At 34.7% G+C, this 18,186-nt stretch overlaps 1 protein-coding gene across 1 annotated transcript; it reads right to left on the reverse strand.

Moving 5' to 3' along the window:
• Positions 1-8,615: 8,615 nt before the first annotated feature.
• Positions 8,616-17,364, reverse strand: LOC144438424 (cystine/glutamate transporter-like). The gene is made up of 5 exons (XM_078127449.1): positions 17,327-17,364; positions 17,006-17,117; positions 11,350-11,499; positions 9,315-9,489; positions 8,616-8,846 (listed from the first exon to the last, which is right to left on the reverse strand). The coding sequence occupies exons 1-5, from the start codon at positions 17,338-17,340 to the stop codon at positions 8,782-8,784; spliced, it is 516 nt and encodes a 171-aa protein (XP_077983575.1). The 5' UTR covers positions 17,341-17,364; the 3' UTR covers positions 8,616-8,781.
• Positions 17,365-18,186: the final 822 nt, after the last annotated feature.

Raw genomic sequence — 18,186 nt, forward strand, 5'->3', positions numbered from 1 at the left:
CACAGAATCCTGCTGGTACAATATCACACAATCCTGCTGGTACAATATCACAGAATCCTGCTAGTACAATATCACACAATCCTGTTAGTACAATATCACAGAATCCTGCTGGTACAATATCACAGAATCCTGCTGGTACAATATCACAGAATCCTGCTGGTACAATATCACACAATCCTGTTAGTACAATATCACAGAATCCTGCTAGTACAATATCACACAATCCTGCTGGTACAATATCACACAATTCTGTTAGTACAATACCACACAATTCTGTTAGTACAATATCACAGAATCCTGTTAGTACAATATACGCTCTATACTAGAAGATGTTCTTTCCATAGAGGTAGGGGAATATATTCAAGTCGAAACTTTGTTATATTTAGACGGTACCGGTTTACGTAGACAAGGGAAACAACAATCTAAGAAATAGTACACACCCCCTAGGGATCGCTATAAGAGTATCGTTGACAAACCCGGGGATCGGACTAGTCGACTCTGATCAATTACTAAAGCATCATATAATCGTTGATTCTATCAAATCGAACGTCACCACATTTACATGACTGAACTCGGACATTCTGGTACATTTGTGGCACCAATTGACGTGCTTATTTACAATATCTACAAAATTTGAAACAAGTAAAGTTCTTTACCAAAACAGAAATTCCGACATGTCTGAAATAATTGGTGCATGTACATGGAAATGTTTTGGTTGCTAGGAAATGGAAATGAAAATTGAGAGTTGTGATGGGTTTATCGAATGACATATCAGAATGACAATTTACAATCATTCAGTGAGTTTGCTTTGGAATTAATAAACATTTGGCCGAGTTGTAAATGACAATTTCATTTCCTAAACAACATCAAAACTAAGAATGCAACCAACCAAAAATACCATACCATCCCATACCATACCATACATTACATCAACCAAATAGCACCAACCACATATTGCATCATCCATAAAACACCAACTATATATTGCATCCTTTTGATTTTGAAAACTGATATTCAAACAAAATAATGAAATGTTATTTTTACATCCTAAATATTGATGAAATTGCTTTAGTAATTGTTGTTGTTTTTTTACCTCCCGAAATTTAAAAATGGTCACTGTGACTTTGCTTCTATTTCGTTGCATTCAGAAAGGTCAAATGGTGAATGAATACTTTTACCTTCAGTAAGGAAGGTTATATATTAGGCGTGAAAAGTTTGTTGTGTCTGTGTGTCTGTGTCTGTGTCTGTGTCTGTGTGTGTCTGTGTCATCATTTTCTAAAAACGGCTTGTTCAATTCAAACGAAATTTGGTACACGTGTTCCGTAGGGTAATAGCAAGAACTGATTAGGTTTTGATAAATACCATGAATATTAATGAGCAATTTACATATTAACTAATAGTTTTCGGTAATTAGGCTATATCTCAAGAATGCATGCTTCAAATTCAAAATAATTTGCGATACCTAAGCGCATCTGTCCTGAAAATATTATTGATTTAGCTTTTAATTTCAATTAGTTATTAACATATTTTCGTTAGGCATGAACAGTTTAAAAAATCACGTTGTCACACCACTTTAGACACGTTTTCTGACCAGAAACATATTGTTCTACAGTTGATGTAGGGAGATTTATTTTGTGTTTTCCCTTGGATCTGCAGTCTACATTGACTGGACAAACACAAGAAAAAATGGAAGTGGGGTATTTAAGTGATGCACACTGATCAGAAACAATTATTTTTTTCTTGGCCTTAAAACCTTCTGCCGTGAGATCTATGCTACAACATTCTATAAAAGCTTCACATTACATTTGTCGTTGGCCGTAAGATTACATCTACAGGCAATCAAGCTGGAGAATTCGCCTACATAACTTCATACGATCTCTTCACTATTTCAAAATTGAAAATCTTGTTCGATACTCTGGCATCTGACCAGCCTAGGAAGTTGCCGGTGAAAAATGTTCCATATGATCCAATGTTGGTGAATTCTATAAATATCGGCATACAGGTGACATTCTAAATTGACTGGTATATAAACAGTGAAATTTCAAATTTACCGGCATTTTATCGGCAATTTTGAAGATCGAACTTGCAAGTGTAGATGCAGTGTAGATGAAATATCCTGACTGACATACTCATATGAAGACAGACAACGTTGTTGACGTTAATTTTGATTGACACTTCCTTTAGATAACAATGGAGGACCATTCACATGAGCAGTGTACACAAATTTGATAGGTTTGTTGTTGTTCATGACTATATCGACAAGCCTTCGATTTTGACACAGTTTGTCCTTTGCTGGTTTTTCATTGGTTACTCCCGTTTGCCCCTGACATTGGCGATTTAAAAGATTTTAGTTCAACATCTCTCCACAAATTATGACATGGCATGTGGCATGATGGCTTGAAGTGGATAAACATCCATACCAGTGAAGAAGACAACATGGCAGTATTTACAGAGTACAGTGTCGATATTGTAAATTCTCGAAAGAGAAGTCTGATTTCACTTTGGAATGGGGAAAATTGGTTGAAAAACACACAAACTTTAATGACACACTCCATTTCAGTGACACTAGTTAAAGCGAATTCAGAGATATATATATTTAGCGAAACCAGTGGCAGCCAGTCCCTTGGTGAAAGCCTTCTGTATAACCTGTACTTAAATGGTGATAACAAAATAGCAGAAATGAAAATAAAAGATAAATATTGCCTATCTGATAGCCAAACAAGAACTAACATTTTCAGTATTTCCGAGTTATTGCTACTGCTCAGAAAAAATGATAGCAGTCACAAATGCTCAGAGATGATCGGAACAATTGCTGGACAAATCAGGAATGACTCAGCTAACGATATCAGAAATGAAGCTAATATTAAATTTCTATTTTGATTGACGGTGAAACTGATAGAGCTGTGCAGGAGTGTGAAATAGTCTATATGTGACGAATAGACAAACCAACTTGTAAAGTTGTGGTGAATTTAGTTGGACAGAAGGAAGTTCAGCACGCACATGCCGATGATGGTGTTAGTGCGACAAAAACTATGTTACAAAGTTGATGAAAGTTGGAAACATGAACTCATTGGATTTGGAACAGGAATGTATACACTTTACCCAGGGATGAAGTAGGGAAATAATACCATATCACTTCACTGTATTAAAGTTGTTAAACAGTTACGATGCTCACCATGAAGTCTGTAATTTCCTGATGCGTAATAGCAATGTTATGAGGGTTTGAGTTTTGTTTATTATTTGCTGTGGAAATAGGTTTACATATCCCTGGTTTGTAGGGGATCATGAAAGCTGAGTGAAGTTAGGATGGCAAGCTTTCCTGTGCTGAGAATAGGCAGCGGGCATTTGAACAACATTTTTGACAACTAATTTTTACTGAGACTTGAAAAAATCACAGATGTATAGAGCTAAATTTCTTGCATAAATCATGAAATGGCAAGACTACCCTTACGGAAGGCATTCAGTTTAAATCTGGTTTCTTGACAAAGTATCTTTGGCCATTAATCAAAATCCCAAAGAGAAACTAGATCCTTTAAGACTATAAGTTGAATTTCTACTATGCTATACAGTACATGCATATTTGTGTGTTTGTCTATCCTTAAAATGTGATTGTCTTTATTTTCACGTCTCATCAAACTATCACAAACAAAAAAATTAAATTAAAATAAAATGATATGGCGCTCCTACCAATCTGAAACGATGTTTAGGAAACAATCTTTTTTTTAAATCAATCCCCAGGAATCAATCACACGAATCAGTTACAGGAAAAACAAGTCTGATTACATTTTACCTTGCAATGCATGAGTATATATATTAACCAGATTTAAACTGAATGCCTTCCGTAAGGGTAAAGGTTTGAAATTGTCGTTCCTACAGACAATTGTTGGAATACAACAGAACATATGCAATAAGTTATTTTTTCTCATTGATTGCTATTTGCCCATTGCTGTTAGTGATCTCCTGGCCAACCACAACATGTAATGTGAAGCTTTATAGAACGTTGTAGCATAGCACTCATCGTAGAAAGAGTTTTAAAGGCCAAAAAAATGTTTCTGGTCAGCGCCCATCACTTAAGTATCCCCCTCCCTTGTTAATTGTTTCTTTTGTAAGTCAATTCAGTCTCCAGATGAAAGGGAAAACACAAAAGTAACTCTCCCTACATTAATTGCCACCAGTGAAGACAACTGCAAAATTAAACTAATCATGAACTAGCCTGTGACATCTACCCCACATACACACTTGCTGTAAAGTACTAAATAAAAAGAACAGTAACTGCAATGATAAGTAGATTGATTAACATTTGTTGAGAATGTAAACAAAAAACGTGCATTGTCGCACCACTTTAGACAACATTTCCTGATGAGAAACTAATGTTTCCTTTTTAGTGGCCTACAAAAATATACCAATATTTTCAGGACAAGTGCGCTTTGGTATCGCAAATGTATGTATCAAATTATATTGAATTTGAAGCATGCATTCTTGAGATATAGCCTAATTACCGAAAACCATTAATTATGTAAATTGTTCATTAATATTCATGAGATGTTTACCAAAACCTAATCAGTTCTTGTCACTACCCTACAGAACACATGCAATAAATTGCGTTTGAATTGAGCCAGTCGTCTTTTAGAAAAAGGTGATAAAGTCGCACCACTTTAGACAACATTTCCTGACCAGAAACTATTTTTTTCTTTTTTGTGGCCTATCGAAAATATGCCAATAACATATTAAAACTAAAAGCTACATTAGTAATACTTTCAGGACAGGTGCGCTTTGGTATCGCAAATGTATGTACCAAGTTATAATGAATTTGAAGCGTGCATTCTTGAGATATAGCCTAATTACAGAAAACCATTAATTACGTAAATTGCTCATTAATATTCTCGGGATTTTTACCAAAACCTAATCAAGTCTTGCCATTACCCTATGGAATACGTCTTCAAAATTTTGTTTGAACTGAGCAAGCCGTTATGGAGAAAACGATGTCACAGAAGACACACACACACACACACACACACACACACACACACACGTACACACACACACATACACACACACACAGACTTCCACCCACTAAATACATCTCTTCCTTACGGAAGAAAAAACAATGGGGAAAGGAAGGGCTTCTCCGAAAGGGTCTGACAGAACAGAGAAATTAAGATTGTCAATTTTTCAGAGCACTGTAGTCTGTAAGTTACGCGTTACAATAGGGCGCCCTTACGCATCGGTCAAGCCCTGATCAAGACCGTTGGCGTTGAGCGCGACAACACATCCCCCGTACCTGTCCGAAAGTAAAAACCCTTCATTCAATGTACCCCATACTATTTTCAATTTATTAGTGGCTGGATATCCATATATATATATATACAGTACCCCCCCCCCCCCTTTCCGCGTTAATTATTGTTCATGTTTGTCCAGCCAATTCAGTCTGCAGATGAAAGGGGAAAACACAAAAGTAACTCTCCCTACATTAATTGCCACCATTGAAGACAACTGCAAAACTAATCATGAACCTGCCTATGACATGTGCCCCACATACACACTTGCTGTAAAGTACTAAATAAAAAAGAACAGTAACTGCAATGATAAGTAGATTGATCAACATTTGTTGAAAATGTGAAAAAATAATCGCATCGTCGCACCACTTTAGACAACATTTCCTGATGAGAAACTATTTTTTCCTTTTTGGTGGCCTACAAAATAAGCCAATAACTTATTAAAACTAAAATGGAGTGTTTCATTAAAGTTTGTGTGTTTTTCAACCAATTTTCCCCGCTCCAAAGGTCCCCCTCTGCCATAAATTCTGACCACAGGCTAACTACGGTGCGCTGTTTGTTTCTGTATTATGTGCAGAGAACAAAAGCTAAAACCCGTAAATGAAAAAGATAAGAAAATCGACATATTCAAATCCACATATTTCACTGATAGACCCCCTAACATATTCAAATCCACATATTTCACTGATAGACCCCCTAACATATTCAAATCCCCATATTTCACTGATAGACCCCCTAACATGTATCAACCACAATAATCGCACCCACATGGCTTTCCCTTTTAAAGAGTAATGCATAAAATAATGCACTTAAGATGTATCTGAAGAATGCAAGTTTCGATTTTACATCATTTGGCGTATTCAATGATGACAGCAACGTGTACTTTTGTTATAGTTTGTGATAGTAATATGTTATTTGCATAATTCCGGATGTTTGATTATTAGGCAATATTTTTTTATATGGAAGCGTCAAATTTCATATATATTGGTACATCACACATCAAACAAGACAATTTGAAAGTGTAGATGTACTTTAAAGCTTGGTGATGTACCTTTTACTTCTGAGAAATTTCCATAAATACTGATTTTCCGATAATTAGTCAATATGTTCAAATTTCATTTAGTTTCACTTATAATTAATTTTCTAATTAAGGGGTACATCATGTATAATAGCTATAGCGCGGAATTTTGCATTCCAACAATTGTGTGTATGAACAAAAAAGTATGGTTTTGACCTTACTGGAGGCATTCAGTTTACATCTGGTATATACAGCTATAGATACAAAGGGAACCAACAGAATTTATTGCATCGGGCCTGACAAGACAAAGGAAAATATTTTGGTCAAAAAGTAGCCCCTTAATTGCTGTCACAAAAATTCACAAATACCCCCCCCCCCTTCATGAATATCAATATCATTCATCCATCCATCTGTCCATCCATCCTCCCACCCACATGCACGCACGCACGCACGCACGCACACACACACACGCATGCATGCATGCATACATACATACATACATACATACATACATACATACATACATACATACATACATACACATACATACATACATACACATACATACATACATACACACACACACACACATACATACATACATACATACATACATACATACATACATACATACATACATACATACATACATACATACATGCATACACACACATACATACATACATACATACATACATACATACATACACACATACATACATCATACATACATACATACATACATACATACACACATACATACATCACACATACATACATACATACATACATACATACATACGTACATACGTACATACGTACATACATACATACATACGTACGTACGTACATACATATATACATACATACATACATACATACATACATACACACACACATACATACATACATACATCACACATACATACATACATACATACATACATACATACATACATACATACATACATACATACATACATACATACATACATACATACATACATACATTGAGGAATGCCTTTAAATAAACTGCTTTGTATTTATTTCGCCTGTCATAATTCTATCATTTCTATTACACCAGTATGTAGCCAATCCGTACAATATTTGACAATCTCATCCCAACTACCATCTTGGAAACTTGTTTGTTTGAACTTGCTTGAAAATTTGACAATACAATTGGAATCTAACTCTAGCCATGATGGCGCCACGTCACATGATAGTGGTCTATAGAAATTGTAGTGAGTAACGTGTCCTTAACGTTCATAAAGTTGGGCTATTCATAGTTTTAATATCCTCTTCCAAGAGCTATTTGGAATTTTATCCGAGTACATCAATCCCCGGCAACCCAGCACTTTGACACGCAAATACAATGAGGGCAATGATGGTCTATAATTGTATTCGAAATGCCTTGCATGGATGTTTCAATATTTTAGAATATACAACACTTCTGGTAAATTATGTTCATCACGAAAACAATGCAAAGCGATGAGATTTATATGGTATTTCCACTAATATCATATATTACTTATATATGTTACACGTAACGTCTCATTTGTTAAAATATCTCACATGACATGTACAGTGACGTAATAACTATAATATAAGCTAACAAAGTATTGTATTTTAGTACATAAGAATACTAAAGTTACTCTAAAATAAGCTAACAATATTAAGAAAGTTACTAAAGGAACAACACTATCAGTACAATTATGATTTCTTCATTGCATACCAATTCCTGTAGTAACGATAAAACTCCAACTAAAGAACTTTAGTGTGCATATTTCAAAGCCACGCTTCACATATAAAGTCATCGTATATGCAATCGTATATCACTTTATATTAGTGGTACAGTCGACCTGTTACTATAGTCTTTTTGATGCACAATACATAGTATAGTAAGTAGCACTGAGAAGAATATCTGAGTGAGTGGACAAAGTGTGACATAGATATTTTGATATGCACATCGGTGCTTAGCAACCGACGACATTCGTATAGTAAGGATTTATTGGTCACCAAAAATTAACATTCGTTTTATATTTATATACGAAATCTGGTAAACTATTTATAATTTGCTATTACAATGACTCAATATGTTTCATAGTTGATGAAACGTTGCCACCAAAGGTCACAATGCTACACACTGTACTCTCTATAATGTATCAATATCAAAATTGAACAGACTACAACAGGTTTTGTGTTTTGAAGCAAACTCTTGGAATACCATACACAATGTACAGCGTTGTTATTCTCAACTACACATAGCTTTGGTGTTTGTCCACTATAGTTCTGGGTCCATACCAACGAATTAGTCCATTGCAAATAGTTAGTTCATATCAACGAATAGTCCATAACAAAGAGATTGTCCATATCAACGAGTTAGTCCATAGCAAAGAGTTTGTTCATATCAACGAGTTCATCCATAGCAAAGAGTGTGTTCATACCAACGAGTGAATCCACAACAAAGAGTTTGTTCATATCACTCTGTTAGTATGTTTTCTCTTCTTGTCTGACCACATAAAGGAATCTTTGGAGGACCATAGTGGTTGAATCTGATGAAACAATGTAAACTGACTTTTAATTGACTGATGTAACAGTTAATTCTAATAATTCATCAGTGCTTCAATCATGTCTGATTTGTATACAATTCAATCCTACCTAATCTACCAACAACTATATCATGTCGTATATGGGTAAAAACGATACACAATTCAATGACGTAAGACTGAGTACTCAGTCTATCTCTGTTTAGACAACATACGATGCAATGACTGCCTCATACCTACAGATGGGCCAAAATATTTGTAAAACGTAACATGAAGCCATATTTTAGGACATTTTGTTTGTAATATCGAAAAATAGACCATTTTAGTCGTAGATGTAAAATGGGCTTATTGCCTATACAAATTGTAATACCCTCTGCTAAACCCTGCTCCCCTCTCTTAAAGATGAATAATACTGGAAAAGTCGACATCGTGACGGTATACTGAGAAGTGATATAGAACTATGGTTAATCTTACCACAAAGGCTCATGAAAAGTTGAGGTTTAGTTTTCCATTTGCCGAAAAAGTAGATAGGCAGACCAGTCAGGATGATACCTAAACCAACACATGTTTCAATGGGTGCAGCAATTATGGCTGTTACTTCAAGGAACAGAATAACCAAGACAAAAATGATCGGAATAAAGATCGGCACCTGAAAGAGACAACAACGGTTGAATTTTAACACTGGACGTATCCATGGTTTGGCAGATGCTGTGCATATTGTTCACCGACTTTTACAAAATATGTTGTGGGGAGCCTTCATGAACAGTAATTACAGGGGGGGGGGTTCAGGCCCAGGCTGTTGCATAAATGGTAGCCTTCCCCGATTCCGCCATGCTTAAAATGGCCCTCCCTCAATTTCCTTTTCACAGGAGTAAAATATGAAAACTTGGGTAAGATATTAGGGATAAGGCTGTGTAATGGAGATGTTCACCCCAGTCCTGACGGTATGGAGAGTGTACATGCCAATCTAATATTTATGAGTTAGATCCCAACACAGGTATTGATTTGTGTAGTGCCTTCACACAAATTGCCTATGGTGGCTGTAGTTTTAAATAGCCTAAACTCTATCAAAAGCCTAAAAATGGCAGCTGTGGGATCAAGTCCGATCCATTGATTATTGGACTCTTGTCAATATTTTAAGCCATGTTTTAAAACTATTTAAACAGGAGAGACGTACTCCTATCTTCACACCAGCTAACCCTATAACCATAACCTGGACACCGATGTGGAATCAGTGGCAGTAGTGCAATGCTAAAATCACGAAATAATGCAAAGATAGACATTGCCAGATTTAAACAATGCCTTCCGTAAGGTTAGTCTTGCAATTTCATGATTATATACAAGAAATTTAGCTCTATATTTTTTATTTTTCAAGTCCCAGTGAAAGTATTCCCTGTTCAAATGCCCGCTTCCTATTCTCAGCACAGGAAAGCTTGCTATCCTCGACTTCACTTGGCTTTCGTGATCCCCTACATACCAGGGATATGTACACCCGTTTCCACGGCAAATCATAAACGAAATTCAAACCCTCATAACATTGCTATTACGCATCGGAAAGTTTACATACTTCATGGTAAGCATCATAACAGTTTAACAGAGCAGAAAGAACAGGTTTGATGTGATCTGTTTTCTTTGTACGTGACATAATCCAAGCTGCTGCATTTTGGGCATGTTGAAGAGGGACAATGTCTTTAGCTGGCAGCAAATACAGAAGGGCATTGCAATAGTCAAGTTTCGATGATATAAGTGCATGACGAACAAGTTTCTGACAAACTTCCTTTGTAAAATACTGGCGTATGCGACCTGTTTTTCGGAGGTGAAAAAGAACTGATCTACATTTCAAAGAGATGTGCTTCTTAAGATTATAATGGTCATCAAATGTTACACCAATGTTATGTGCTGAATTCACTCACTGCACAGAACACAATCCAATGTTGATGTGGTTGATGGGACGAGGAAGCCTGTTGAACTGAGACCTGGTAAGGAGGACCTCAGTTTTGCCATCATTTAGCTGTAGTTTATTTTGGGTCATCCAAGCTTTGATATCGTGTGTAGCAGTATTCATCTTAGTTACTGTAGTTGACTTGTCTGATTGGGAAATATATAGATAAACCTGGTTGTCCTCTGCATATTGTTGGAAATTGTGATTGTGGTGTCGGATGAGCTTTCCAAGTGGTGATATGTATATATAGACAGAATAAGAGTTGCCCAAGCACAGAGCCTTGCGGCACTCCATACTGCAAATATTGGGTTTCTGGTAGTATATCGTCTTATACCGATATGGACTGTTTTCTGTATGACGAGAACCAATCTAGTGGAATGTCACTACTACATTAAATTAGGGCGTATACTACGTTAAATTCTACTAATTTCTTTATCGTTCTACAGATACATAGAAATGTGTAGAAATATAAGTAGAAATAGTGAATACTTCATAAATAAATATTATAGTGAAATTAAAATAATTAATTAAATGAGTGATTAAAATACTTGTATTGTAAATAAAAACCTTGAACGGACGTCTTATTTGTGGTCGTCTCCATCGCATATATAGCTGACCTAAAATCACTATGGCAACAAACAACCAATAGGAAAATGACATGTAATTCAAGATTTCGAAGACTCCACCTCCTGTTTGTTCCGACACAACAAGAACCACCTGTGGAATATACAATTATGGCCATGATACATTAATTTGTATAAATTAAAGTTATCTGTCAATCGGGAGATATATATCATAAATGATATCTCACAATATTATTAATTATTAATTATTATTACTGTTATTATGAAGTGAAGGGGCGTAATATTATATAATAATAAAAATCACACAGTTATACGGAATCTGGCAAATGTATGACAATGAACAATTGAATAAACATTCAAAAAATGTATGTAAGTTTGCTAGCAACAAGACCACGCCATAGCAACAGCCAAATGATCACATATATTGCAAAGATAACAGTAATAGAAAGACAAATGAATATACATTCAAAAAATGTAATATGCAAATGTGCCTAGCAACAAGACCACGCCCATAGTAACAACCAAATGATCACATATATTGCTAAGATAACCGGGGATTAATAGACAATTGAATAAACATTCAAAAATCTTATGTAAATATGCCTGGCAACAAGACCATGCCCATAGCAACAGCCAACTGCTCACGTATATTGCAAAGATAATATCAGAAAGTGAACAAAAACATACAAAAAAGTATGCAAATATATCTAACAACATGACCACGCCCATAGCAACAGCCAAATGATAGCATATATCGTAAAAATAGCAACATGGTTGGATAGGCAACTGGATAGTCATTCAGCAAATGAACACCTATTGTTAGCATGGACTAGCATATGGATAAACATTTTTAAAACCTGTACAGTTGTGCTACAACGCCATTGGCGGTATTGTTTGAATTTAATGTGTAGTGAAACGTTTTGCAAGACAATACAGTAAATCGGAATCTATTTTGTTCAGATATGCAGACTGTACAATTAATCTCTTCTGTGAGTGGGGCAACATGCCCACATAAACCCATTACACCACTTGTATACTATACTATACTATACTATACTATACTATACTATACTATACTATACTGTACTGGACTGTGTATTTTACATTTTTAAGACAACAATGACAATGAGCAACTTAATACTGTCTGTTTATTTCGTCTAAAATTGTGTAACACCCTTTGTTAGATGCACAAAGAAATGCCGCCAAAGATGTACATACGTCACTGAGAAACAAGTACTCATAGTCGAGTAGATATGAGCTCATTTTTTCTTCACCTTTTCAGTTCTTTTCAAAAATTGAAAATTTTAGAGTTTACACGTAAAATTGAAGGAGTGGTTGTAGAATATGGTCTGCATCGAGAACAGTTACTAAGTGTACCATTGGAGAGAGCATGTCTTTACTTTGAAGAATGTAACTGAAGAATGTAGAAGAATGTACATGCGCTTGTTCGCTACTAACTCCCAAGCTTCATAGAAAACAAGTTTAGTCCGGCAGCCATATTTGACACATCCATGTACGTACGTGCACATGAAGATTAGAAATTCTCGATTGAAAGAAAATCTCGCTCAAAGTTTGAGCAGAATCAACAACATGTGTTTCTGAAGTGAATTCAAACTGATGGCCACACAATTTGTACGATCAAACGTTGTCTATGTGAAAATCGGGACTGTTGCCTTGCTTTGCATCTGTACGATATGTACAACACATTGAGGGATGATCTGAACTACTAAGTTTTGAAATAAATTTCATGGAATGAAGGTGTGAGGCTTGTACATTGTGGCTTATACTTGCTCAAGGGTTAGAGTGCTGTAATTTCTGATGTGAGAACCTCGATTGTCACAGTACATCTCTGTCTTGAATGGGCAAATATTTTGTGACAGAGACAGCAATCAACGCGACTACACATATTTGAATTCGTCTCCTGAGCTATCCAAACTTTGAAGTTACCGAATGCAATCCCAACTGACATTCAGAATGTTTTTTTTTTAATCTGCTGTCCTGAAACTGTGTACTGGCACGGGGAATCTTGTGTTCTGCTGAAAATGTAATACCTTGATTTACTTTCTAGGAAATTATCAGTGTTATCACCATCATACAGGAAGGAGCTGTTGTAGTTATTCAACACCTTTCAAATTGAACACTCTATTACACCAGTGTTTATAACTCGGCCCCAGTTTCAAGTCTATGTGCTAATTATGAACATTATCTAAACTATAGTATAGTATAGTACAGTATACAAGGAGGAATATACTGAAATATTCTCTTATTCTCTTATAGTGTCCGTTTCATTGACAGTACTGTGTATTATTTGAAAGGGTGTCGGACTTTATAGGAAGCTAAAGAAAGGTACATGTGTACTTTAAATTGTTTGTAATGTTTTTATAAATTCTAGCAATGTAAGTCAAATACACGTTTTATGAACAAAACATGGCTGTATTTTCATGTTACATGTAATTTGACAAAGTATGGTTATTTTTCTCTTCTTTGTTTATTCCAAAGCAATTTCAGTTTTTTCATGTTTTATGTCTAACGCTGTAAGTACGGTGATTGTGTTGCCATGGCAACTGATATTCATGACTATTTTTTTACCCACTATAATAAATGATAAGTTACTTTACATATGGTGGTTTCGGGCAAAACATTTTGTTCCAAACAATATGTTGTCACAGGAATATATTTTGGCAAAAACATTTTAAGCCTACTTTATGTATCCATGGAGACAGCTGCTATCCTGTTTTACACAATTTGTGTTACAATGGACATGAGTAACTTATGTATACTAGAAGCATGGAAATTGTTTTCTAATTTTTTTTCTGCATGTTTTGCATCTAATTTTGCAAGAAATTCACATCATGTGGTGGTTTTGTTACCATGACAATTGATGTTCATAAAATAAGTTGTTTTGAACTCAGCATAAACCAGATTTAAACTGAATGCCTCCCGTAAGAGAATCACTAATTAAGCAAATAACTCATTAAATTAAAAAACTATGGTAACAGGCTTTGTTTTTTGGACAAGCGTGCTTTCTTAGTATGTATGTGTCAAATTATATGGAATTTGAAGAGTGCATGATACTGCTTAATTACTGAATATCGTTCATTATTCAAAATACTCATTAAAGGTACAAGTTGCAGCAACAAACTTCATAGGACAGGTGCTTATTATTATGGTTGATATATGTACCATATTATACGAAATTTGGAGCTTGCATTTTTAAGATACAGCCTAGTTACCTGAAATCATTAATTATGCACATTTTTCATTAAAACTGTAAAAAAATGTTATCTGACATATCCGCTTTGTTATGGTTAATGCAAATTAGTTATTAACTCTGTAATGGTACATCAGCAAACTTTATAGGGCATATAAACTTTGTTATGTTTAATGTATGAAGTAAATTATATTGAAATTGAAGTATGCGGTCTTAAGATATAGTCTAATTACCGAAAAAAATTAATCATGCAAATTATCACTAAATCTTCAAGCAAAATCAACAGCTTTTATAGGACATGCACAATTTGTTAATGTATGTACTGAATTGTATTGAAATTTAAGTATGCAGTCGTAAGATACAGCCTAATTACCAAGAATAACTAATTATGCAAATTATTCATTAAAAGGTACATCAACAAGCTTTACAGGACATATGCGATTGTTATGGTCAGTGTATGTACTGAATTATATTGAAATTGAAGTATGTATTCTTAAGATATGGCCTAATTACTGAAAATCATTAATTATGCAAATTATTCATTAACACTAAGGTACATCAATAAATTTTATAGGACAAATGTATGTTGTTATGTTTAACGAATAAACTAAATTATATTGAAATTGAAGTATGCAGTCTTAAGATATTGCTTAATTAGTTGATTTCATTAATATGCAAATTTCTCTAATTGAACATTAACAGATGTGGCTCAAACTTCATTACAATTGGGCCAGCCGATTTTTAGAAAATGATGACACAGTCACACACACGGACAGACAGACAGACAGACAGACAGACATTCCCCTTTTAATACCTCCCATACACTGAGGTAAAAACTACCCCCTGTAGTTTTTCCCCGTCGATATGGAAATAACCTGATCATTTTTACCTCCCATAAGGGTACGGGAGGTATTAAAAGGGGAATGCCTGTCTATGTGTCTGTCTGTCTGTCTGTCTGTCTGTCTGTGTGTCTGTGAAGCCATTTTCTAAAAATCGGCTGGCTCAATTGTAATGAAATTTGGGCTATATAATCTTTAGGGTAATAGCTAGACCTGGTTAGGTTTTGAGCCAGATCTGTTAATGTTTAATTTGAGAAATTTGCATATTAATGAAATCAACTAATTATGCAATATCTTAAGACTGCATACTCCAATTTCAATATAATTTAGTATATTCGTTAAACATAACAAAATACATTTGTCCTATAAAATTCGTTGATGTATCTTACAGCGTTAATGAATATTTTGCATAATTAATTATTTTTGGTAATTAGGCTATATCTTAAGAATACATACTTCAAATTCAACATAATTCAGTACACACGTTAACCATAACAATTGCATATGTCCTGTAAAGCTTGTTGGTGTATCTTTCAGTGTTAATGAATAATTTGCATAATTAATGATTCTTGGTAATTAGGCTATATCTTACGACTGCATGCTTCAATTTCAATATAATTCAGTACATACATTAACCATAACGAATTGTATATGTCCTATAAAGTTAGTTGATGTACCTTACAGTGTTAATGAATAATTTGCATAATTAATGATTTTCAGTAATTAGGCTATATCTTAAGAATACATACTTCAATTCCAATATAATTCAGTACACACGTTAACCATAACAATTGCATATGTCCTGTAAAACTTGTTGGTGTACCTTACAGTGTTAATGAATAATTTGCATAATTAATGATTTTCGGTAATTAGGTTATATCTTAAGACTGCATTAAGCAGTATCATACACTCTTACATACATTAACCTAAGAAAGCACGCTTGTCTAAAAAACAAAGCCTGTTACCATATTTTTTTTAGTTTAATGAGTTATTTGCATAATTAGCGATTCCCTTACGGGAGGCATTCAGTTTAAATCTGGTTAAATTTATAACATTATTGTTAGATGCATTTGTATTTTACCAAAACAACATTTTTAGCCTACTTGTATGTTTCCATGGAAACAGTTATCCTATTTTAGACAATTTATGTTACAACAGATATCACCCATTTGTACATCCCAAAAAACAAAGAAATTTGTTTACGAAATTATATTTTTTCCATGTCACTTTGGGAAAAAATGTTCATAAAATGACCCCCATTTTGGAACTCAACATAACAAACTACCGCACTTTGGGTGGTTAATATTGTAATAAACTCCATTAACTAATTTTTTCTATTTAATATTATAAAATTATTATTATTTTGATATCACGACAATATGTAGTTTGGATGTTGTAGGTGTGGCATGCATATTATATGACTAAATTTGCATAACGAAAAACTTTTGTCATTTAAATGGTCTCGTTTATGTTTCATCAAAATTTATGCTAATTTGGAATACTGTTGTTATATCATGACACCTGTGACTAATTAACCACAAAATAAAGTGCTATTAAAATTCATTTTACGTCATGTACTCAATACTCACCAGTGTTAGCAGACCAAGTGATAATAACGATGGCACTGGAGTTAAATAGTTAACATGGATCATTGAAAGGATGGTGGGGTAGTAACCGTCACGTGCACAGACGAATACTAGTCTGGAAATAATCAAGAACACATGGTCAACTGCAGGTATGTACGTAGAATTAACGATCATTTACAGTGATTGCCATGGTAACAAGCTCATCACAGCATGGCAGTGAAGAAAGCCTTACTGTTTTCATATAGTACTAGTTCAACCTATTTTTTATTGCTATCAATAATGTAGGGAATCATTAGTTGTGATATTTGGTCTGATTTTCCTTACCTTGAATATGACATAAGGCATCCGTTGAGGGCGCCAAATACAGATAGGGCAACAAAAGCCGGGATTACCCATACAAATCCAGGAAACAGATAATTGGCAAATGTCTAAACGACAGTACAGATATATTGACAGAACTGGGTTAATATGCATTAAAATCAATCTCTGCTGTCAGTTGCTGTGAGTGACGTAAATTATGAATTACCAGAGGCTGATTATCGGATATACTCTGTATTCAGATGCGGATTGTATTTTGTCTTATTCCTAAATAACAGTCAGACAGACAGACAGGCTGCGGCAGACATTGTTCCATGTACTTGACAAAACATGTAAACTGAGCACCTCCCGTAAGGAAACCACCAATTATTAAAATTAAACTTAAAAAAAACTATGGTATAAACAAATGTTGCTGAGGAGAACTATGAATTTGGTATACACCATGATAATTTTTATTTCTGAACGATGTGTACGTGTGAACCATGGTTAACCTCAAATGAATCTTCGAAGAGCATGTAGTGAACTGTAAGTTCACGTAAACTGTAAGTTCACGTAATGTGTTCGATCCGGTAACGAAGCTGAAAAAAAAAGGTTTCAGTTTGAGTGAGATGAAATGGTGACATGGGTCCTGCGATGTGATGTATTTATTTATCGCTTCGCCCGTGAAGGAACATGCTTCACCGGAATGGCTGTGCTATTGATGGAGACATCTTTTGTAAACACGTCTATTAATAAGTAACCAATCACGTGTATAAGTAATGATAATATTTCGTAGTTTCTAAACTATCCAAGACGGCACATGAAAATGTTGAAACGTTTTGCATATGATGTGTGGCGTAATTTAGCTGAAAACCCACTCAACTTTG

The sequence above is a fragment of the Glandiceps talaboti genome, chromosome 8 (genome assembly GCF_964340395.1).
Source record: "Glandiceps talaboti chromosome 8, keGlaTala1.1, whole genome shotgun sequence".
NCBI lineage: Eukaryota > Metazoa > Hemichordata > Enteropneusta > Spengelidae > Glandiceps > Glandiceps talaboti.

Bases quoted from the DNA above. Each gene is read 5' to 3' on its own strand.
- LOC144438424 (XM_078127449.1), bottom strand. The intron at 11,500-17,005 runs GTGAGTATTGAG...TATATTCCACAG, and splicing joins CACTTGGTCTGCTAACACTG to GTGGTTCTTGTTGTGTCGGA. The intron at 9,490-11,349 runs GTTTTTATTTAC...TGTCTCTTTCAG, and splicing joins AAATAAGACGTCCGTTCAAG to GTGCCGATCTTTATTCCGAT.